The sequence below is a fragment of the Cardiocondyla obscurior genome, linkage group LG01 (genome assembly GCF_019399895.1).
Source record: "Cardiocondyla obscurior isolate alpha-2009 linkage group LG01, Cobs3.1, whole genome shotgun sequence".
Taxonomy (NCBI): Eukaryota; Metazoa; Arthropoda; class Insecta; order Hymenoptera; family Formicidae; genus Cardiocondyla; species Cardiocondyla obscurior.
In genome coordinates this window covers 12,189,751-12,211,838 of record NC_091864.1, presented here as the reverse complement: position 1 = coordinate 12,211,838, position 22,088 = coordinate 12,189,751, and the positions used below count along the sequence as shown (strand labels likewise).

General features: G+C 45.8%; 2 protein-coding genes, 1 non-coding gene and 1 pseudogene across 8 annotated transcripts in view; 3 read left to right on the top strand and 1 right to left on the bottom strand.

The window, feature by feature from the left end:
• Ets96b (Ets96B) overlaps positions 1–13,095 on the top strand; it is a 72,700-nt gene extending 59,605 nt beyond the window's left edge. For 2 of the 6 annotated variants that reach the window (XM_070660032.1, XM_070660041.1), the window contains exons 5-15: positions 379–490; positions 2,698–2,751; positions 3,597–3,656; positions 6,007–6,154; positions 6,348–6,475; positions 10,008–10,522; positions 10,638–10,974; positions 11,087–11,520; positions 11,868–12,156; positions 12,252–12,687; positions 12,813–13,094. In XM_070660032.1, the coding sequence (XP_070516133.1) occupies positions 2,712–2,751; positions 3,597–3,656; positions 6,007–6,154; positions 6,348–6,475; positions 10,008–10,522; positions 10,638–10,974; positions 11,087–11,514 (1,656 nt within the window). In that variant the 5' untranslated portion in view covers positions 379–490; positions 2,698–2,711 and the 3' untranslated portion in view covers positions 11,515–11,520; positions 11,868–12,156; positions 12,252–12,687; positions 12,813–13,094. Of the gene's footprint in view, positions 1–378; positions 491–2,697; positions 2,752–3,596; positions 3,657–6,006; positions 6,155–6,347; positions 6,476–10,007; positions 10,523–10,637; positions 10,975–11,086; positions 11,844–11,867; positions 12,157–12,251; positions 12,688–12,812 lie in introns of those variants that run through there. The other 4 variants (XM_070660048.1, XM_070660025.1, XM_070660047.1 and 1 more) reach the window with 4 other exon arrangements.
• On the bottom strand, positions 1,500–2,415 carry LOC139108229 (uncharacterized; annotated as a pseudogene).
• Trnak-uuu (transfer RNA lysine (anticodon UUU)) lies at positions 2,886–2,958 on the top strand. Its single transcript has one exon. It is a non-coding gene; the product is annotated as a tRNA-Lys (tRNA).
• Positions 13,096–13,614: 519 nt separating the features above from the next.
• LOC139104459 (colorectal mutant cancer protein) overlaps positions 13,615–22,088 on the top strand; it is a 32,460-nt gene continuing 23,986 nt past the window's right edge. The window contains exons 1-2 of the mRNA XM_070659986.1: positions 13,615–13,944; positions 14,358–14,743. Coding sequence (XP_070516087.1) covers positions 14,634–14,743 — 110 coding nt within the window. The 5' untranslated portion in view covers positions 13,615–13,944; positions 14,358–14,633. The remainder of the gene's footprint in view (positions 13,945–14,357; positions 14,744–22,088) is intronic.

Genomic DNA, 22,088 nt, shown 5'->3' with positions numbered 1-22,088 from the left:
TCAACGTCTGCGTTCATCGAAATTCCCAAAACCGGTAACTGAGTTTACCACTAGATTGCCCCGCAAGGAGGAAACCGTCCAATCGTTCACCGGATGTCTTCCTCCTTGCCGCCCTTCGCCCTCTATTTCTCACTGTGTCTTTCGCGCTTCTATATTGAGAGTCCGCAGCCTCACAATCACTTTCTGATATTACTCGCGTTCTCTATTCAATATTTATTCCATAATATCAGAGTAAACGAGTATCAAACGCTAATCGCCTGGCGGTACGACTATGTCTTGAAAGAAATTTTATTTAAACGCAAAACCTTTAAATACTTGTTACTTATATTCTTTGTACCTACATATATTTACATGTTCCCGATTTTTTTGTGCTTTCAGCCCGGGAACGGATTCGGCAGGCTGCCCGAGTCGCTTCAGACAGTGAGTGGTGAATATTGCCCCAATAATTATCCAGGGTCTCAAACTGCAAACAATGAAAAGCTGCATCCCGGTGAGTGGAATTTTCATTGATAAAGGATTTGGTTTATTAATTAGCGATCACGGCATAACATTTTGCAATTTAATTCTATACATTTGATTAAAAAAAATGAAAATGTGCGTAGACCCGCGATAAATAATATATCTCACGTTTTCCCTTTTTCCGAGAAAGAACGCATACGTGCAGCGATGGTCGAATCATTTTAACGTTTAAACTTGACGTTTTTAACGAACTTGCGTGGGGGCGTAATCAAGGGAAAAGGTGAACGTGGATGAAACCGGTCGATTCTTCGATTCCCCCGTCGTTCGACTTTGAAGCTCTTTGATACCGTCGCGACTCGGCGACGTCGCGTTTCCATCGGGCGAGGCCCTCGGATACACGAAGACTGTCGTGTAGACCGCGAGAGGAGAGGCGCACACATAGCAAAGGGCACATTTAGGAACACGTGCGGGGACGTGTACCCCGAAACGAAACGCGCCGCCGAGGAGAGAAGCGAGGGGTGAGCTTATACCCCCTGAAGAGAGCCTGTCACTCGCAGGCAGTCGAGTCGATATCTTTATATAGTCGCATCAACGACGACATTATTTTCCAAAGGTCGCGCGGCGAGATGCGGCTGCATCGCCCGAGACAATCTGTTCGGAGCTTCTCGCCAATTACTCGGCCTGTAACGTTTTTCGCGCAAAAAACGCGCCGCGTCTTTAACAAAACGTACAAAGTCTTATCGAAGTAAATGCACGGAGTTCGGGTATCTCGGCTCCTTCGATCTCTTAAATCGACAACGACGGTGTCCGGATAGCGACGTCTTCTTTTCAAGAACTATCACGCTTATCTGATAAACGTTGTCTTTTACAATCGGAATATAGATAATTTTAAAACGAGCCTCGAAGAATTAGTATCGCGATGCAACGGTTTAATTACGTCAGGATAATTCCGTCCTCTTTTCTCCGACCGGGAGTCCCAACCTTGACCCAGAAACACGACGCCAATTCCCCGATACGAGATTCAATAAGCGACGTGTTATCACCGCAAAAACTTCCCTGGGGTGTCCTCGCCCGGGTGGTGGCTCTCCCTCGTCGCGGAGAGTCGCCGAGCAACCCCAGCCTGGCGTCTGGCTGCAGTGATTGACACTTTATATCTAGCATTGGCATGCCACGGCGTGAAGCCGCCGCTCGGCTCGGGATGGACCACCTCCGTCTAACTCAATCACTGCCTATAATGCCGCAATTTCTCTATCATAATCGCGTTACGTTCCTCTCCCCGTCGGCTCGATCCACTTTTCGACACGACGATTCAGAAATATTGAAACGCCACCACGACGAATGAAAGTACCGTCGATCGCCCTTCGGTTTCTCTCTTTCTCTCTCATGCTCGTCTTTTCGCTTTCTTATACCTAACAGCTTCATTGCAATAACTGTTCACTAATCTGCGCGTTCTATTAGTCCTTACTTTGTCTTAATTAATAAACTGTCATGACGTTAATTGATATTTTAATTCGAGATCTTTAAAATTACAATGTTGAAAATAAGATACAGGTGCAAAAAATCCTGTTGTGTCTTTTTCTTTTTTTTCTTTCTTTTTTTTGTAACACTCGGAATATTTGTTAATATTTATAATTCACTGATCGTAAAGTCGTTGAAAGCAACATGGATTTAGCGCCTAGAGACAATCGTTCGGCGTGTCTTTGCGGAAGAAGGTATCGTTACAGCCGAAGCAATGAGCTGTGGCGTAAGTAGATTCGATTCGCGTCGGGCTGGATTCTGCCGTGGAACGAAACGAGGTTACCGCCGAGTGGCTACCCATGGCGAATCCTAGAGGCCCATTAAACGCACCCCAGTTCCCCGCGATGGCATTCTTATGCGCCCGTTCACGCGGAAGGGTTTGTTTTTGCCTCTGATTCATTCGGCGCGGCGCCTCTTTCTCTCTTTTGTCTCCTGTAGCAAGATCTCGACTTCGGCGTTTCTTCCTCGCGTCGAGATCGGACGTTCGAACCGCTAAATATCAAAAAACCATCTTTTTTTTTGTACTCGAGCGCATGCCAAATGGGCGCAGTCGTAACGATAATTAATCAAAAAATAACGGAAGCGATCTACGTGTTCTGTCAATTCATATACGGAAGCAAACATATTTGCATTTCCTCCCATTTGCTATTTGCTTTATCTTGCGATCAATAACGCGATTAATTAACACATAATATTTCGAAAAATTAATTTTGATTTCAGGGAGCGAGTTGTACATGCCGCAGGGCTACAGGCAAGAAACCTGGTTGCAGGAAGGTGAGTGATTTAGCCCAACTTTTATTACTCTTGTACATATTTTATAATATTTTAATTGATAATATTAATAATTTAATTATCCATTACCCGCTATGAGCTCAATTTGAACACGCTTAACTCTACCGACATCATCTGCCCGGATAGCTCAGTCGGTAGAGCATCAGACTTTTAATCTGAGGGTCCAGGGTTCGAGTCCCTGTTCGGGCGTTTTTTTTTTATTTTTATATTTGGTTTTACTTTTACCATTCTAAAAGTACTTATAAGTAAAGTTATATTAGTTTTATATATATAAATTTTAAATTAACACGCAAGGCAAATATTAAAATACTTTTTGTTTCTTAAATACAAATCATACAATTAGAACACACATTATCATACAATCGTAACGTCAAATAAAGCTATTAAATAATCTTTTTGCGTTTAATATTAATTATAGTTAAATATTCCATGGAATAGTGGCGTGAAGGCTTAACAAGATTTATCAAAAATCAGAATGTTATTAAAGTTGTGAGATCTCGGTATTGATTTTTCGAATTTAGAGATGTAGCGTGAAATTAAAGCCCTAAGCCGCCACGGAAGATAATTACGCGCAGCCACTATTCGCTCGGAACATTAATTTTAATTACTTCGCCCAACTGCGGTGTAATACGCAATGGACGTGATGTAACAGATGATCAAAGGGGAACGATTTTATCGCGGGACGGAAGCTCGATATTTTAATTTTATTTTTAAATATTAAACCGCAAGATTCTTTTTTTTTTATCTTTGTCCTTATCGGCAGATGTAATTTCTGTTCAGCTGATCGCAAATAAAGACTAACATAGAAATTATTCCCCTTCGCGCAGGGAGCAGCTCCGAAACCGAGGACAGCGAGCAATACGTGCCCGAGTTCCATCAGATGTCGAGTAAGCGCTCATTTTCATTGTTCGCCTCCGTTTCGTAAGCGTTTCACGAGTTTGTTATCTTATCGTTTAATCGTCGATTATTGCGGCGCATTAGCCGCGCCGCGCCGCGCCGTCGCGGCGACGTCTGATAACTCGCCTGGGTAAATAAATCCGGGATTGGAATCCGCGGTACAGGGATTGCAGGATGTCAATCTCCGCTGAAATCACCGCTGAAATCGTGTATAGGGCGCGGAAGTGTTTCGCGCGTCTCGGTTCGACCTCGGAATTGGTTGGAAAATCTGTTACCGCGCGCTTCTCCGGAGCGTCTAGACCTCGTCTCACGAGGTGAAGCCGCGCGCGTCTTCTCCTCGACAAACTGTCCCGAGAAATAGAGCGATTTGAGATCAAATTCGAAATGTTATCAGCAATGTCCGCGCGGAAAGGAACTATAATTTTGCGAATAATCGGAAACGAATGTATTAATCCATCGAACGATTCCCGCTCGTCCCGCATGTTACGCAATCGTCGAATCAATTAGCGACACGTAACACACCGCACGTACATGTTTAATTAGTCGTCGACACTTTCCGCGCGCGCGTTGCGGTTTTCCCGGTTCGGCGGACGCGGCCTTTTTGTGCCCATCTGCCCGCAAAACGATGGTAGAACGCGCCGTACAGTTTCGGCAAAAAAAATTTTTTTCTCCTCCTACTACTGTGAACTGCGACTGTTAAATCACAGCACTTGGCGGGATGCAATATCGGGTCCTTTATTAAAAACCGGCGAGAAGGCGCCCGCGGGGCAGAGTTCTTTTTAACGTAGCGCCGAGAGCGGAAAGAATCAACACGGAGCGCCTCGGCTGATCATCGATATCGGATTACGCGAGTAAGCACTTTATATTAAGCCAACGGCGATTCGTGCCGTCTCTTTCTTTCTTCTTTTTTTGATTTTAATTTTTTGCCTCCCTTTCTCCTCGACGCTGCGCGTTTATTAACGTTCGGCTAGTGATACCACGGATTTCATTATGATAAGCGGTCGAAAAATCAGGGGAAAAAAGAATCATTCCCCGCGTGTTCCGAATCGAAGCTTTACATGCGCGCGGGGGCGCGCCGCAGTTTACATTATTCCAGGAGGGGGACGTAAAATTCGCGACGAGCACGATACGTGTAATTCAGCATTTCAGCGCCGAGCCAGCGTTGAACAAACGTATCGTCGAACATTTCAACCGGGCTGGCAAACACCCAGAGGGAATCGGGGGGCCAGCTAATGTCTATATGCGCCCAGCGCACACAAGCGCACACGCACATACGCGTTGCCCGCGCGCACGCAATTCCCAGGCCGCGTATCTTCCGCGCGTAATATTATATGTAGTCTCGCGACGCATTTAGGAGGATCGCGCTCGCGTTGTACTTGCAGCCACGGGGGTTTCACGTTAAAACATCGCCGATACTGTCTTTGAGTCAAACACCGGTCTGCCTCTAGAGAATATCTCGAGTTCAGACACGTCTCAGATAATAGCACAAGATGAAGGAACTTGATAAGGATTAAGATGTTCTCGTTGAAAACTTTTTAGCATTTACCTTAGCTGAAGAAAACGTGGAGGCTGTTGTTTAATGACGGAAACCGTGCGAGAGCGTACCCCTCTTGTTTAAAAATGACGCGTCGGATTTCGCCGGAAAGTCTAGCAAAGACGAAAACATATTATTACGAGATTTCGCGGATGACGCGCGAGGCATCGAGATAATTCAATCTACTCTCTGGCGCGCCGACGCGCATCTTCCTATCAGTAAACTTCCAATGTTTGCAAATACAATTATTGCCGGAGGCTCGTGACTTATGCTTCCCACGACCCGGGAGTCTGTTTGATTTATCGAGGGCGCAGCCCTCGCCCTCGCGAAAATCGCCGGCACCCCATTAGACCCCACCTTTCTCTCTCACGTGTCGTTGCAACGATGCGTCTTCACTTCCGGTACGACACGCGCCGTTATGTCCTGACGCCCCGCCGTTTCTTTCAACTGCGAGAGTCGCCCGAAGAAAACGAACGTCCGCCACGCGTTCGGTAAACGGCGATGATATCGCGGGCGTAGGGAGATCCTGCGAGACGAGAAAAGTGCAATCTTATCTATAATTTTATTATATTTTCAACAATAAATATATTAGTTGTTAAGTCATTATAATAGTAAAAATAGTTTAATAATCTTTCATTAAATTTTATTTTATTTTTTTTTTTTAATTGTTAAAAGTTATTGTTGAAACCAAAAGTTACCGTATACTTTTCTCAGTACGTAAAAGTTCTTTTCGGTACGCGCGGCGCTTAATACGCCGATGAAAAGAGAATTATTTAACGCTCATATAGCTGTTTCGCTTACGTTAGATGCGAGCGTGAAGCAGGAGTCGACCAATTGTACGAGAAATAACGGCGACAGTGGCGGTTATCATCCCCAGTATCAATCCACCCCGGTGCCAGTCGCGCACGGTCAAAACAGCGATTTTCTCGAAATCAACTCGGACCGTTGTTTTGGGTAAGAAAAGTCTAATCGAGTTTTTTAATTAAAAAAATTTTTTTAAGTACTTTCGTAAGACGATATAAATCGAATCCTACACTCCCGCAAGGTGCTTACGACGTAACTGTTCTACGAATAAGGATGTGTCACGCGTACCGTGTAGACACGAGTTTACGAAACCACATGAAGCGAATTCTTTGATTGCTTGTAGGAACCGTAAGATCAACGGGCCGAATAATAAAACCACGAAGGACGTCGCTGTGAAGGAAGAACCGACGGATCGAAGCTACGTGGAACCGCTTCCCATAACGAACATATCCGCGACGTCTCAGGATAACGGTAAGATGCTCAACGATGACGTACACTTAATCGGCATCGCGTAGCGACGAGAAGAATGCGACTCCGCTGACTTTTATCTCGGCACGAGAACTCATCGCCGTGACAAATCCCGAGCATAAAAGGATCCACGTGGCGCTATTCCACCCCATAGAGTCCATAAATAATCGGAGGGTACAACGAGGGTACCACTATCCATTAATCGAGTCGACTTCCGATTAGCTCTTTGAGCTGAGCCCCGCAGCTACATCGATAATGATCGATTCGCGTCATTTTTAATTGTCTCTTGTTTATTTTTCGCGATTGTTAAAACACACGCACCAGTAAAGATCTAAGGAACCGCGCAGTGAATTAATTAGAGACTAAACGTCTTCGTTGATGTGATTTATTTTGCATTTTATTATACGTAGCAGCGTTTTCGCGCGCATCATTTTTTTTTTCGTAACGCGTTTATTAAAATAACAACTGTTTTATGTAAGAGCCCAGCATTTTCTATGCGTTGCGAGGCACACGACTAATGCGCCGGACTCACGCATGACTGAGCATGCGTAATTGAATAATTAAACGATGCTTTCAAGTCGAAAGCTATGTCGAGCACCTTGTAGATTCCAGCAAAAGTTACTGAAAGAAAGGAAAGAGCGCGAGGCTAGAGATCTCCCGGGGGAAAATGTAAGTCGAAAGCTTTCTCTCTTCGCGATCTGTACAGCGCAGAGAAGATTTTCGATGCAAGATTAACGGTTTCTTTAGTAGCGACTAAACTAGATTCCTCTAATAACAATCTTTTTGTTAATTTACCGTGGCAAGAAAAAAAAAAAAAATTAAATCTTAATTTTCAAGAACTATAACAATTCATATTTAACCATCATTGACGCGCAGAATTATTTCAATCAAGTAAAATTTTAATCGCGAAAACGAGTCGTCAAGCGATATTTCATTGACAATGCTTATCATTTTTCAATCGAAACCCTCATTATGTAATAGGCTAGAATCAAAAGCGAAAATATATATCGCCACCTATCACCGTTGCCACTCGTCCGGTTCATAAAAGGTAGAGCCAGTGAGGGGTTGCAAGCTCATGCTTTGTAATCATACCGATTAGTCTTCCTTTATTCACGCACACATTGAATCCGCGAGTCGAATCCTTTAGGAAACTCGGTTACGCTATATATCCATAGCTCGACACTGTATACGCGATACCCGCCTACTACCAAGTCACCTGGGATTATGCCTGTGCTTCTCCTCGCGTAATTCTCCCTACCATTAAGCCGTTTTAATTATTCACACGTAGTTTAGGTTAATAATAGGATACATTCCCTATCGCCGTATCAATATCCCGCAATCTACTTACGATCGCCCAATTTATTTTCCAAACGGATGAGTCGTCTCGTCCCGTTCGCCGGAACAATTTGAATATTGCCGTATTATTTATATATCCTTTACGTAAAACAAAGTTAAATGAATTTATTTCTGTAGCGTCGTACGACTTGTTACATTACTCGTGTAAAAAGGCGCGCTGCGTAAAAATTTAGATTCTCGGCGGTATTGGGAGGGGGAGGGGGAGAAGTATTTCTGGAAAAGACACGAGATAATCGAGATCATCTCGTTTAAAGGGAGTACAAACAATTCGGGGAGCGATATGACGGGAGTGGAATAGTAATAACCGGTTAATGGATACCGATTGGTTTCACAGTTCCACTAATTAATACGAGCAGAGGATTACGTGGATTACAAATCACGATGGTCTATCGTGTGCCCGCGCAGAGATACTCCGCTCTCGCGGAAAATTCGCCAGACGAAACCTCCCATTCGCGTTTCGGGTTTATCTTTGATTCACGTGTCGCGATAAATATTTGGCCTCGTCCTTAAAAAAAAAAAAAAAAAGAAAAGAAAAAAGAAAAAAAAAGAAAAAGAGGAAACGTGCAGGCGCGACGATGGAGTACGCAAAACGAGCATTTTCCCGTACGCTCTCGGGAAAGGACAAGGCGGGCTCGTCAGGTTTCGCCGCTCGTCAGGTGGGTGGAAAATAGAGCCTGCATTATTAACGGAGCACTATGCCGGAATTCGAGGATCAGCGAGGTGGAAGAGAGGAGAAAAAGCAAGAGAGCAAGAGAGAGATGACGCGCGGGGGCATGGGAAAAGGGAGGAAGAGCAGCAAAACGCGTTTCTCCTCGTCTGAGAGTGGACGAGAGTGGAAGCCATCCTCTTTTCCGTAGCCGCCGGTGCCCACCCCCGTCGCCGACCCTATGACCAGTCCTGAATTCAACCCTTCTCCGGCCTCCCTCCCCCGGTGGTGGTACATCGCCACCGGTTTCATCAGCTTGCGATTAATTTTAATCTAAAACCACCCGCAAAGCCTCTGGCCCGCGCTCGGGCTCACAGGCTGAGGTCAACCCCTTTCGCCACCCCCTAACGCCGCTTTCTATCTCTCTTTCTCGTTCCCTCCGTTTTCGAGAGAGAGTGTCCGGAGATATTATAGGCCCCGGAGCTTTAGGCTCCTCTCCCGAATTCTCGATTCGAGATTCGCTCCACGTTTAGCCGAAACAGATTGATCGGACGATATTTTTTTTTTTTATCGATACGTATGTTACAATTTACGTTGAGCATACCTTCGCGCATTATTCTTTTTCGCGTTAAACGATTTAAATCAAATTTCGTGCGACGTGTTCCTATTCTCGGAAGGAGATCCTGAAAAATTGTCCGACGTATTATCCGGAAAAGTTCAGTATCATCCGGCGGAAGGAATCGTCGCGTATCGCTTCCTCGCGTTTTTCGGCATCGCTTTCGACGCCCATCGTCGGATACGTCGTGACGTCGCTGTAACAATTAACGTATATCGGGTCTTCTCGATCGTGCGCGCGGGTAGCTCCTCAATTTTTCAATATTCCCCGTGCGCGACTTGGAGCGTAACCGGATTACAGCCCGAGAATGGCTCTTTCGGTACCACGACGTCGATGGGGAGGCAGCCACCGAGAATGAGAGAGTGAAAGAGAGAGAGAGAGAGAGAGAAAAAGAAGGAGAAGAGCGCGGCCCGATTAATATACATATCGCGCGAGCTCTCGGCTTTCGATATTTCAGGGGGCACCATCGCGCACGGGTTTCAGCCCCCGGTGGGCTTTGAATATCCACCAATTTCCTGCCGATATTTGTGTGACGAGAGCGCTTCAACCGGGCCGGCGCGTGAGTGCAATCGGTAATACGGAACGCGCTTTTTGTCCTCTCGAGAATTCCTTCCTTGGCTCTCTTCGGCTCCTTCCCCTCGCGAGAAAAAACGCCCCGCGGATAATCCGACGCTTTTCTCGCATCTCCACGCCGTGATGTTTTCATCTTACAAGCGCTGATCGCAGAAGTAGATTGCGAGAGCTTTAGCGCGCTGAAGTATAAATTTGCTCTTCGCATTTGTCGGCATGTCAGGATCATGATATTTTTAAATATACATTTATTAAATCGCAAACGTAAAACATTCGGAAGAAAAGTTGGATTTAGTCGAGAATTAAATTGCCGCGACGAAATAAGAACTTTAGAATTGTACTTGCAGCGAGTGGCCTAATTTATCCGCAACGGCCACAGCAACAATACGGAAACGTAGCGAGGGATCACAGAGGATCGTCACCACCGTCCAGTCGCCCGGCTAGTGCTTCCTCTTCGACTTCTCAGTGGCAGTCGACCTTCTCCGTCTCTTCTGAAACCTTTCTGCAGCGGCAGGAGAGCTGGAACTCCGAGGCTTACACGAAGAGGAGCGGCACGCCAACTTGGACGGAGCTCGGTACTCAGCTGGATCCCAGGAGCTCGTCCTGGGATCGGCAGAACGGCTGTTACCAGAAGAAGGGCTCGCCCGTTTCGACCTGGAATCCGGATCACATTAACAAAAGGCCGTCATCGGCGACCGGCGTGTCCACTTGGAGCGACGTCGCCGTCGGTTACCAGCAACAACGACGCGGCTCCCTGCAATTGTGGCAGTTTCTCGTAGCCTTGCTCGACGATCCCGCGAACGCGCCCTGCATCGCGTGGACCGGACGTGGAATGGAGTTCAAGCTGATCGAGCCGGAGGAGGTTCGTTAAAAACGCTCTCGAGCGATCAAAGAAGTGTCGAGACTGTACAAAATTACAATAGTTTCTTTTATACATATTTCTTTTACTAAATGCTTTGTATATCGTTTTTAATCAGGTGGCACGAAGATGGGGAGTCCAGAAAAATAGGCCAGCTATGAATTACGACAAGTTGAGTCGTTCGTTAAGATATTACTACGAGAAAGGCATAATGCAGAAGGTCGCCGGCGAACGATACGTGTACAAGTTCGTCTGCGATCCGGAAGCGCTCTTCAACATGGCGTACGGTACCGGCGCGTCTTCGGGGATTAGCGGAGAAGTTCCAAGTGGTATGGTACGGAGCCATGCGGTGTCCGGGAAAGGGACGGGCGGGAACGAAGTTCCAGATTTGATGAAGCATCCCGCCGCGGGGTATAGCGACGCGGTTTTCGCCATGTACTCAAACACCGCCGCAGGTATTGTACTTTATCGGCATTAATTATTATGATTACCTTGTAATAAAAGTCGCATTTAAAAACCGCGTATGATAATTAATACTTTAATTGTATTCCATTGCTTATCGTATAGTGTACGGGCCTTCCAGTCTTCATCATTTGCACCAATATCTCGGTGGTAACGAGGGCTTCAAAACGCCATCGAGCAGATACCACCCTCATTATTCCCATCAGTACAGCAGCAATCACCATCACCACCACCATCACCACTCTACCCCGAGTTACACCGAGACCTTCCTGAACTACAGTCGACTGTCAGCGCACGAGACCGCTTTTGATTCGAAGGCTCAGGAACCACCACCGAGAGATTTGTACGCCCAGGAAACAGAGAATACCAGCAGAGATCGGGAATCCGCGTCGATACCCTACGACAGCGTGCAGAGATCGCAATTACCGGCGCCAGGCGTGCCGTCGCAATCCTCGATTCTTGACGCCGCGGCGAGCTCGAAGCTTGAGCAGGCACCGTATACGTGTTTAGGCGTTGGAAGCTGCGTCTGTTAAATAAATGTAATTGAATCTGTTGTTTATTTATTATTCGAAGGGAGATTTATCGATTATGCTTGACGATTTTCGAAGCGGAGCCAGACTCCGAATCGTCTAAACGTACACATGGTATTGTAAATAGCATTAATTTCTTTTTTTTGCGCCGATTGATCAAACTTTTTGGAGATAGATTAACGAATTTGTTTAATTGCAAATTCGTCGATACTCTATCTCTGATCGTTACTGTGCGCGCGTTCCAGTAGTTTACCGCGGTTGTAATTTATTATATAGATATTAAATAAATCTTATCAATAGGACGATTATTAAAAATATAATATGTGACTCGTATATCTTTTTTTTTTTACTTACAGCTTGACGTATTTTAACAACAACTCGTCGAATATAAATTAAAATAATTGGACTTGGACACAACACGATTATTCCAAATTTGTTTCGTTAGAAACGAGAAATAAATAAAGGTGTGAATGCCGGAAGCGTGAATGTGCAAAGCAAGTTTGCGTTCCGCGTTGCGAAACGATAACTTATATAATCCCGAAGAAATTAACAAATATTAAGACTTAAAATGAGATCACCTTCTCTTTGCGTTCTTGACGATATTACTGTGTAATTATTCAACGAACCTAACAGCGGTAAACTTCGGTAAGTATCTGTGTCGCTTGATTAAAATGTTTACTTCCCCTTAACATTTTATTAATTTAAAAAATACCAATTACAAATTTATTTATATATTACAGTTTCTAGACGACGAAGGAACGCCGCTAAAACGTCCGCTGGAAGAGAAATGTTAAGCTTGCCGAGTTTTGTAATAATCAAATCAAGTGTTTAGAATATTACAAACGCCAAATGTGTAACAGTTAAGCCCTCCGAGGTCGGTATTGATTCTCGACGTTGTAGTCTCTATAATCCCGAGGACTACGTCAATGATAAAACTAGCATACGCGTTTCGCATTCTGATTGACTGTCTCTCCGCCTCCGGACGCATCCTCTCCTGATGATTGGCTGTGTCGCTCCGAATCGATTACTCCGCGTGCACATCGTCAGTTTCCCGAAACTAACTTTGAGCGATGTCAAACACCGCTATCGCATAATTCATCATTTCCAGGTCTTTATCGAGTTCCAGCGGTGACAATCGGAAGCGATTAGTGGCGAGCGCGCATAATCGCGTTACTCGTATGTCGATTAATATTTATGTCGCTGATGAATAACGCGAATTTTCTTTTGCACTTTTTTGAATTTTATATTTATCCCATCTATATCGAGATTTAATTATACTTAATTTAATTTTATTTATGCAGGCGAAATGGTGAAAACAAAATCACATGAGGAAAGTGGCACGAACGTTACAAAGACGAGCAAAATGCGCTGAACGACGTTGAAGATTCTGGATGTTCGCTATATTACTTGTACATATAAGTATCGTGTAATTGTGAGCTTCGTTGGTTGCGCGAAAAGAACGCTTTAGATTACATGAGACGAAAAGTCGGTGGATCTGCGCGACTCCCTGAAAATCTATAAGAACTGGCTGATGAACCTCGCGTATCTGCAGATTAAAATAATTCGGTAACCTGACTAAGAAGTAGGCGTGTAGACCGTTGACGGATTTTGTAGGTGAGAAAAAAATCGTTTGATTTAATATTTATTTTATAGCGATAAATCTTACCGATCAAGCGTTCATTACCGTCCACGGTTGCGGCTTGCAACTTTGACCGTGGCGCATTAGATGGCACCTCGTTCGGCCGGCTGGGAGTTTTTTGACCGCCACGGGCTCAATCGATAGTTTTTATTAGTCGTCGTCTCGAGCAGGGTGAGCGCGCGCCCGGTTTTTGAGGTTAGGGTTAGTGACTCGGTGACATCGCGGCGGTGACGGTCGGCGGAATTTTCGGTGCGCGCGAGTGAAGCAAAAACCGCGCCGGACTTGACGCTCGGTCGCTCGCGCCGGGTCGAGAAAACCGGGTCCCGCGGGTTCGTCACCGCGAGACGCGAATCCGTCGGTCGCGACCCCGCGACGGGTGTCTGTTTATATCGGGATCGCGGGTAGCATCCGCCGCGCGTGTCCGAAAATAGAACGGCGGCGGCGCCCGTCGCGTTGACGAGAGAAATTCTTCGAACGCGCGGGGCGCAGAGGGAGGATCACCCTCCCGGAATCCTGGAGACGGGGCATACCGACGACACGAGGCGCGTGACGGGGCATAGTGCCGCGACGAAGTCTCTTAGTCCCGTTCGCCGCCCTCGCTTCTCCGTTCTTTTTTGTCCCGTCGAAGCATCGCGACTCTCGGATGTTATTCGCGATCGTCGTAACTGTCACCGATTTCCGTTCCACGCGCCATCGGGGGGCGTCGAGTTACCCGATCGAATGTCCGACCCCGCGTGTCCGTCCTTCCAGATTTCCGATCGGGGAATAGGCCCAGTCGGGATCGCGACGACAAGGTAAGCTTCTTCAAGTACCCGCGATACCGATCTATTTCGACGTGGGTTTAATAAATCTCGCGCGACAGTTGTTGACCGGCGCAAAATTACGATCGGGTGCCTCTCGAATTATTTCATAATTCGTGTGCAGGTGTAGAAAAAAATATAAGAGACTACGAATTAAATATAAAAATAAAACATTACGATGAAAATTATATTAAATATTAAAAATAATTAACCCACTTCATTCTCTTAATTTAAGGTAAAATCATTCGAAATTGTTTTTCCCAAGCTTTACAAATTTACTTTTATATTTCTATTAATATAATTGAATAAATTTTTTAGAAGCAATTATAAATTTTGATAAGTTGTTTGATAAAATAGTTGTTCAAGTAATAAATGGTTGTGACACAATTTTTTTTTTTTTTTTTTAGGGCTTTCACGTGTGACGACGGTTCGCGCGATCTCCCTAATCGTGCGACCTTGATGATGCCACGAGATGTTTCGCGCGCGCGGCACGCGACGCCGCGCCTCGCCAGATAAATGTAGCGTCCCGGCGCAAATTGACGCCCGTCAGCTCACGAGGAAGTAAAATCGGACAAATGAGGCGTTCTGGTTTCTCGGCGACCGACAGCGCGACGCGACCGGCGAGGATACCGATCATCGTAGGCCACCGCGAGACGGCCGCGCGCGGGCTCCAGTGAGAGAAGATGTCGCAGATCGCGGATGGCGAAAGTGAAACGGGTTCCATTTGCGACGAGGAACGCGTCCGTAGGCTGTTCCAGGCATGCGACGGCGATGGCGACGGCTACATCGACAGGTGAGCGATCATTAAACAACCAAGAGAGAAAAGTTGGTCGAGCGAGATATCAAGCGTGCTTAGAGATCGTTACGGAATCTCCCTGAGATCGATAACCTCGCGACGAAAATGTTGCCACGGGTAATCCGGAGTTCATTTTTTTTCCCCGAATCATCCGGACTGCGTTATATCGTCGCCGTGTTTTACCGCGGGCGGGCGATAATTCCGCTTGCCGAAATTCGACGCGCGAGTTTTCGCACGATCGTGCAATTAACGGCGACTAGCGCCGCGCGGAATAAAAAAAAGCGACTCGGGGACGAGACCGCGCCTGCCACTGGCACGTACGTTTTAATTATTTCTTTAATTAATTAAAGCTGACCACCGCTTCTCCTTCGTTTTCTCCATCTATCTGTCTCTTTTTCTTTCGCCGTGACTCGCGAGGAATTTAAAGAGAAACGACTTACGGCAACGTATTCTTTTTTACCTCTGCGCCAACTTTGAAGAGAATACAAACTCATCTTGATCACCGTCGCGATTTGATCGAAAGAGAAAAAGCGAAAGAAAGACCGCCGATAAGTTGGCGAGAAAATACGAGCTGTGGATCACTTTTCCGTATCCAGTTTGATTCTTCCGACCCTCACGTTGGGTCTGGAAAACAATTTCTCGTCGCTTCATTACGTCCACCTCGCGAAACGAACAATTTAGAAACAGCCGCTCTCTTCTTCTCGCTTTGTTAAAGCGGAGTTGCAAAATTCGAAGATACGTGATTTTTGCAAGAGTTAAATTAGATTTCGTTGCCGTGAATGTTTCCGTTCTATCGCGCCATCCGTTTCGCTTCCCACTCGTTGTTTCCGTTATCGATGTCTCGATAGATTTTCTCGTTGTTTTTCCTTTTTGCGAAGCGGGTACCTCGATATTGCGCGGCGTGCACGTATTATGCTTCGTCGTACGTGGCACTCGCGGGGTGTCTTTTATTTTATTTCGATGAAGCTAAAAGTGCGCTTTTTATTTTTATTTTTTTTTTTTTTACCGACGCGCACTATGATCTATTTTGTCTCCTCAGCTCGTCGCGGGCTCCTACCGTGAGTAAACCTTTTGAAGGTAAAAATCATGTCTCCCGCCGCGTATTACATGCATGTAACGTTTACACAGACTTCGTACACCGTAAGTTGTGCAAACTACATTTGTACGCAAGCGAGAACTCGCCGAGTGTTCCTCTCTTACCCACGTTTCCCCGCGAGTAAAGGTCAATTTTTAATTAACGCTGCTAACAGTTTTTAATATATGATTTATAAATTTTTTTTTAATACCGCGAGACATCGTCTCGCATGATCTTCGCCGAGCGTACGACGAGACGACGGGATCGTTAACGAATCCCGTGCGATTGTTCCGAGATAATTCCTTCGATCTGAGGTCGCGGGCGGCATCTGCGAAATTGAAACGGTGTATGATTTATAATTAACTGCCATTCCGCTGATAATAATTGCCTGTACATCGTTAATTATCGCCCTCTTCCCCCCGGGGAAGAATAACGTCGATTCGTTAACGAGGAATAATTTATTACGCGGCGGACTCATCGTCGCAGAGTCTCATAGCGATCACTTCTCGCGTTACGTTTATTTGTACTCTCTCCCCTCCCCCTTTTTTTTTTCTTTTATCCGCGCGAGCCACTCGATGCACAAAACTCGTCTAGCTCCACGTGCGCGTTTTTAAGTGATTCGCCGGAGAGTACTGGGCGCGCTCTGCAAACAAATTAAAAGAGCAAACTCGACGGGGGCCGGTCGCGCTTCTCTCCGCGTTAAAAGAGAAAGAGCCGGACAATATTTCCCGACTAGTTGGCATTCATTACAGCGCGCGCTTTCGTAACCTCGTTATATCCTCTCGCTGCGGGCGTCGTACGTGATGCACATTCTCGACGCATCCGGACGCGAAACTCCGGTGCGCGTCTTTTAACACGCGGCGTAATACTCCGGTGTTTTGCTAATCTTTTACTTTCCGGTCTTACCTCTAACGATATCAAAACTCTCTCGCTGATACAGGAATAATGTTTCGCTCGTCGATGAAAATTTTTTCTTGCGCGGCCGGGACCTCGGGGGGAAGAAAGGAGAATCGGGAGCGCTTTGCCGAATTCTCTGGGGTTATCAACGCGGGTGAACTGGTGACCCAATTTATCGAGGCGCCGTTCGGCTTCTCTCTTTCTCTCTCTCTCGCGTTTCACGCACGCCGCGAGATACGATTGTGTACCCGTTTTTCGTCGACGTGAATCGGCCGGCGAGAACGGAGGACAGAAGTTTGGAGGAAAAGTCGGGCACCGACGCGGGGAAAGAAGGGTCGATTTCGTCGATGGCAAACCCTCGACGACACCCCGAGGGCTGGCCCTCCCCTCGTCGGGGAGACTCGCGTTGTCCCCGCATTTTATGGCAAGTGAGTCACCCCACCGTCATGATATCGAAGGTTCTCTCTTTCTCTTCCTTCTCCCCCGCTTGTCGTTTTGGTCGTACGACTGCTCTTCGCGCAACCGAGCCAGGTCTTTGCTCGCAGACTCGTTTATCGGTATTTCTCTTCCTTCACCTCCGCTTATGCGTTTCCTTTATCATCCGTATCTCTTTTTCTCTCTCTTTTTCTCTCTTTCTCTCTCTCTCTCTCGTTTTTGTTTCTTCTTTGCGGTTGATTTTCTCCTGCCGCGCGAAATACAGTCGGCGAATATCGGTTGTGGTATCCTGCAACGCAACGAATTTCCGTGAACGTGCAGTCATAAACGTAAAATTCTGAACGGAGCTCGCGGTTGCGCCGCTGGAACAACACGTCGATATAAAGATGTGGAGCGCAAATCGTCGCTCAACTCGAAACCGCGCGCTCGAGCAGCGGTAAGTTCGGCTTTGATATCTTTTTTCTTCGTTCCTCGCCTTCGTCTTTGTCCTCGTAAAAGATTTACCTTGCGAGTATACCTCCCGCGCGATAAACTTTTTGTCTTCCACACTGAAGAGGGATAAATCCGAAAGTTTGCGAGGTATAAAATATTGGGCGAGAACGCTTGAGTATCGATCGCAAAAATATCAGCTGAGCAGGAAGAACTCCTTCGACTTCGACGCGCAAGATATTAGCCTCGTTAACGATTACGCGACGATGCGACGAGATTTCGCGTCGTTACGACTTCGAGATTCCCTCTGCGACTTGGTTGACGCAATAATACATGTACCAAGTGATTCACCTGGCTTGCGGTCGCGGGCCTTGTTCGCGCGCGACCGGAGCACAGCGAGATATTTTTCTCGAAAGAAATACCGCGCGACACCGAGTACTCTGATGCCGTCCGAATCGATACGTCTCGACTCCGTGGCTTGAGGCTGAAGGAAAAAGAAAAAAAAAAAAAAAGCGTTTACCGTCGCTCGATTTACATTACGCGACAAGCAAAATGGCCGAGTTCACGTGTCTGAAAGAAGTCCTTTCACGCGTAACGATAATATACGCGGCGATATACTAAACAACTAAATATATATGTATATATTGCATACATATGTCTCGCGATCGGAACCGTTGGAGTCCCATTTTTGTTAGATAAATGTGGACTTTTATAGAATTCTTTTAAGCATTTACGCGAGACGAGGTTTACTCCACCCTTCCTCCATGCTTTCGGAGCAAACTGAAGTTTATTATCGTACAATTTTACGCGGGTTTCCATTTTTAGAACCAGTTCCGTCTAGTGGAAACGCGTTCTAACGGGTTTCGAACTACATCGTGCATACCCTTTTGTTTTACGTCCTTGCGTAAGTGCTCGTTATTACGTATGATATTTTCCGCATCACGCGTTCTGAAAATCTGGCCTCGCGAATCATCGAGACGCCGCGTTTCGTCGAAAACCATCCCGCGGCCGCGTTTTTACACGTAGCTCGTAATCTCGTTGCACCGTGCGGCCAGCAGCTGATAATTGAGGGTGACAAATAACAAGAACGACTTTTTTTTTTTTTTTTTTTCTTCTTTTCTTTTTGCGGGATCTCGTTGCCGTAAATAATTCGTAATCTCGTTCGGTTAATAAAACATTTCTCCGACAGGAGCATTATCAAATATAGAACGCAGATCGCGCGTTTTGGACCTTTTAGACGGGGGCGGACCTTCGTCGTTAAACGAATTATTTTCAGAAACCAATGCCGCCGTTGTAAATTTGATAAACCCTCTGGGCGATCGATACGCCGATATCGCACACCCGGCAACGTCAAGGTCCCTACGTCTCTCGTCGTCGCTGACGAATTATTAATACCAGTCAGATTCCGAAATCAACCGCATTATCGGCAATCGCGTCGCTAAAATTGACGGTCGTAATGTCGCGAAGCGTTCTTTTCCGTCACATAGAAGATGTGTGTTATTATCAACGAGCCCGGCGAAGATATCGACACCGGGAGATCCTCGTCGGAGACGGCCCTTCCGGAATCAAAGTAACGTGATTTTTCGCTAATTACCACGAACTCGAAATCTCCCGAAAGAGCACTAACAAAGCGACAGACGTTAAAAGGGGGAGATGAAGCGCGATGAGTTTGCTGGAGCGCGTGAAGGGTTCTCTTCCCGTTAAAAACCGACCTTTTTAACATCTCTTCTCCTCACTTCTTCTTCCATCTTTTTTCCCCCTTACCGTTTTTTTCTTTCTTTTTTTCTTTCCTTTTTTTTTCTCTCTCGTGTCTTCTCGTTTTCTTTTTAATCGTGCTCGCGGATGGTGATCGTCGAGGCGAGAGTCCGCCGTTAATGGTTAACTCTTCGAAAGGGCAGATCAGCTACCCCAGTGCTACGAGATTCTTTCATCTAAATTCTAATAGATTTTGATGAGGAGTTGCCTTTCGATGAAATAGCGCAAAATATTTAGAAATGAATAACGGTATTATTTTTTAATGCGCACGCGAGTTCTCCTGAAGTTTACCCTAAGCTTCTCGATTTTTAATAAATAGACATCTCGTTCCTCTTGTTCGCAATCTATTTCTTTACGCGTGTACTTATTATTAGAATTTCTCTGAATTTGAGGCGAGAATTTAATAATCATTCGATCGCGTAACGTGGGGAATCTTAATTCGACGATCGCGATGAAAATTTGAATCGCTCGGAGAGTCGTCAAAGGGCGGACGTAAAGTAATGAAGACCTAATCGCGTTTCCTGCGGAAACTCCCGTGGAATATGACTACGTGGCGTATGGAAATTTTTTTTCTTTTTTTTTTTTACAAGTGTCCCACGCTGGAACAATGATCTCGGTATCAGGTACCATCGGTTTGGAAGGAAACATTTTAACGCGGGAGAAATCCTGGCCATCGCGCGGTAAGCGTCGGTTTCACATTTCCCAACAATGGACGCGGTTACATCGGTCCGCCACGGTGCATTACGTGTCGACCTTTTTTAAACGCGCGACCTGGCTTTCTCTGGCGAGAAGTTGGAGTTATTACTTAAGTCGCGAGGTTTTTCAATAAAAAAAAAAAAAAATGGATATATAATTTTATAACTCTTCGGTGATCCAAGAATCCGTTTTATCTGGCGACCTCAAAACAATTGGAACGTAAACTATTGCAGAGGAGACACTTGCTACAATCTGCCTCTTTGACATTCTGCATTTCCGCAATTTCCTTTGTTCTGCCGCGTTAAACTTGTTCGCGTCACTTTTATTTTTCCTTTGTGCCGGGCGTGCTGTTTGCGCGTGTAATTTTTTTTTTTTTTACGCGTTCTGATTAAAAACGAAGATGGAAAAAGGAGAATTTCCCGAATCGAAAATCCGGAAAGGACCGTAACGAGATCACCGCGTTGCAGATCGAGACGCGAAATTGAGTTCGGATCTAATCGCACGTCACGGTCAATATTGAACACAGGCGCATGTGCGCGCCCTCAGAATTTCCTCCGTCCCTCGAAAGCTCCTCTCGACGGCGTTCGTCGCTGATAGTACCGATCTGTGACTATGAAAAGCGTAACCTTTAATTTCCAGCTCATCTCGCGATTTTTCGCGGGATAATAATTTAATTCGCTCAGACTTTTTTTTCCTTTAAGCATTCAACGAGATGCAAAGCGCCCCGAACTTGCGCGACGTCGGCGTTACACGCGCAAATAAAAAAAAAAAAAAAAAAAAAAACCCCTGGGTGGGTCGATGTGAAATTAAACAAGCCGTTAAATTCGTTTTTCTCGCCGAGCGGGTAAACATGTCGATGATAAACCACGTATTACGACGCGAACGTTTTCCCACGTGACTGCATATTTATCGCACTCGCTTGCAGCGTCGAAATGCCGTTTAATTGCCGCCGCGTGTAAATACGCGGACGCGTGTGCATCTGCTCGTTCATTTCGAGATAACTGTTCCGAATAAATTAATACGTAGCGATAGAAAACACGATTCGCGTGCGTTGATTAATTATACATTACTCCTGCGTATTTTCTCTACGTTTTAATAATTATTTTAATAATTGGAGATATTAATTTTATCATGAAAAAAGCTTATCTCAATGCTTATTCTATAAGGGATGGATGTCCTTTTAATAATAATAATAAAAAAAAAGACGTAGCAAGTAAGCAGTTTTAATTTCGAAAATCAGGGCAAGGTAAATTGAAAAGGCACGATTTACAAAAATACTTGAATTTATTCTCTCCGCCTACTTCGGCTCGTGTACAACTTTTTTTACGAGTAGAAAGGTTACTCGTAACCAGAGAGAAGACGAGAGAGGAAGAAAGAGAGAAAGAGCGATATATGTGCATTTAAAATAAACTCACGTGTCTGGTGTAAAACCGCAAATGTGGCACTCGCGAACGAGACGCGGGGGGGACGTGCGACACGCACCGCGGTGGATTAAGTTGCGTTCGCTCTTCACGCCGGCCAAAGGATATATAGATAGGATAGTGTTCCTTTTCTCCCGTTTCTATGTCTTTTTTTTATTTTACCTCTCGAACCGCAGCGCGGAATGCCTTTATCCGCGCGTCGCAGTGGCACTCGACACGCGGCCGGTGTCGCGCGATTCGCTCAGTTTGTAGACGAGATATCATCCCGCTGACGCGAGAACTTTTGCGATTGTGAAAGATTCGAAATTGTAAACGACCCTTGAAAGCTGCGCACTCATCGCGCTTTATTCGCCTTCATATTTTTCTCACATCAGGTTTCTCCGAGTCGTCTCGAACGCGACGTTTCAAAAAAAAGTTCCGTGTCTTTCGATTAAAAACCCGACAGGGCTCATTCTACGTCGATATGCGCGCCGTCTTGTACAGTCGCAACTTGTGCAACGTGGATTTAAAGGAAATCGATCGCCGCTGATGCGTACGGGAGGGGAAAACAAGGAGGAAGAGCGAGATGCAGTCGCTGAAACTTTGGGAGACGAGAACTCTGGAGAGACTGTCCCAACATAGACGCGGACGCCGT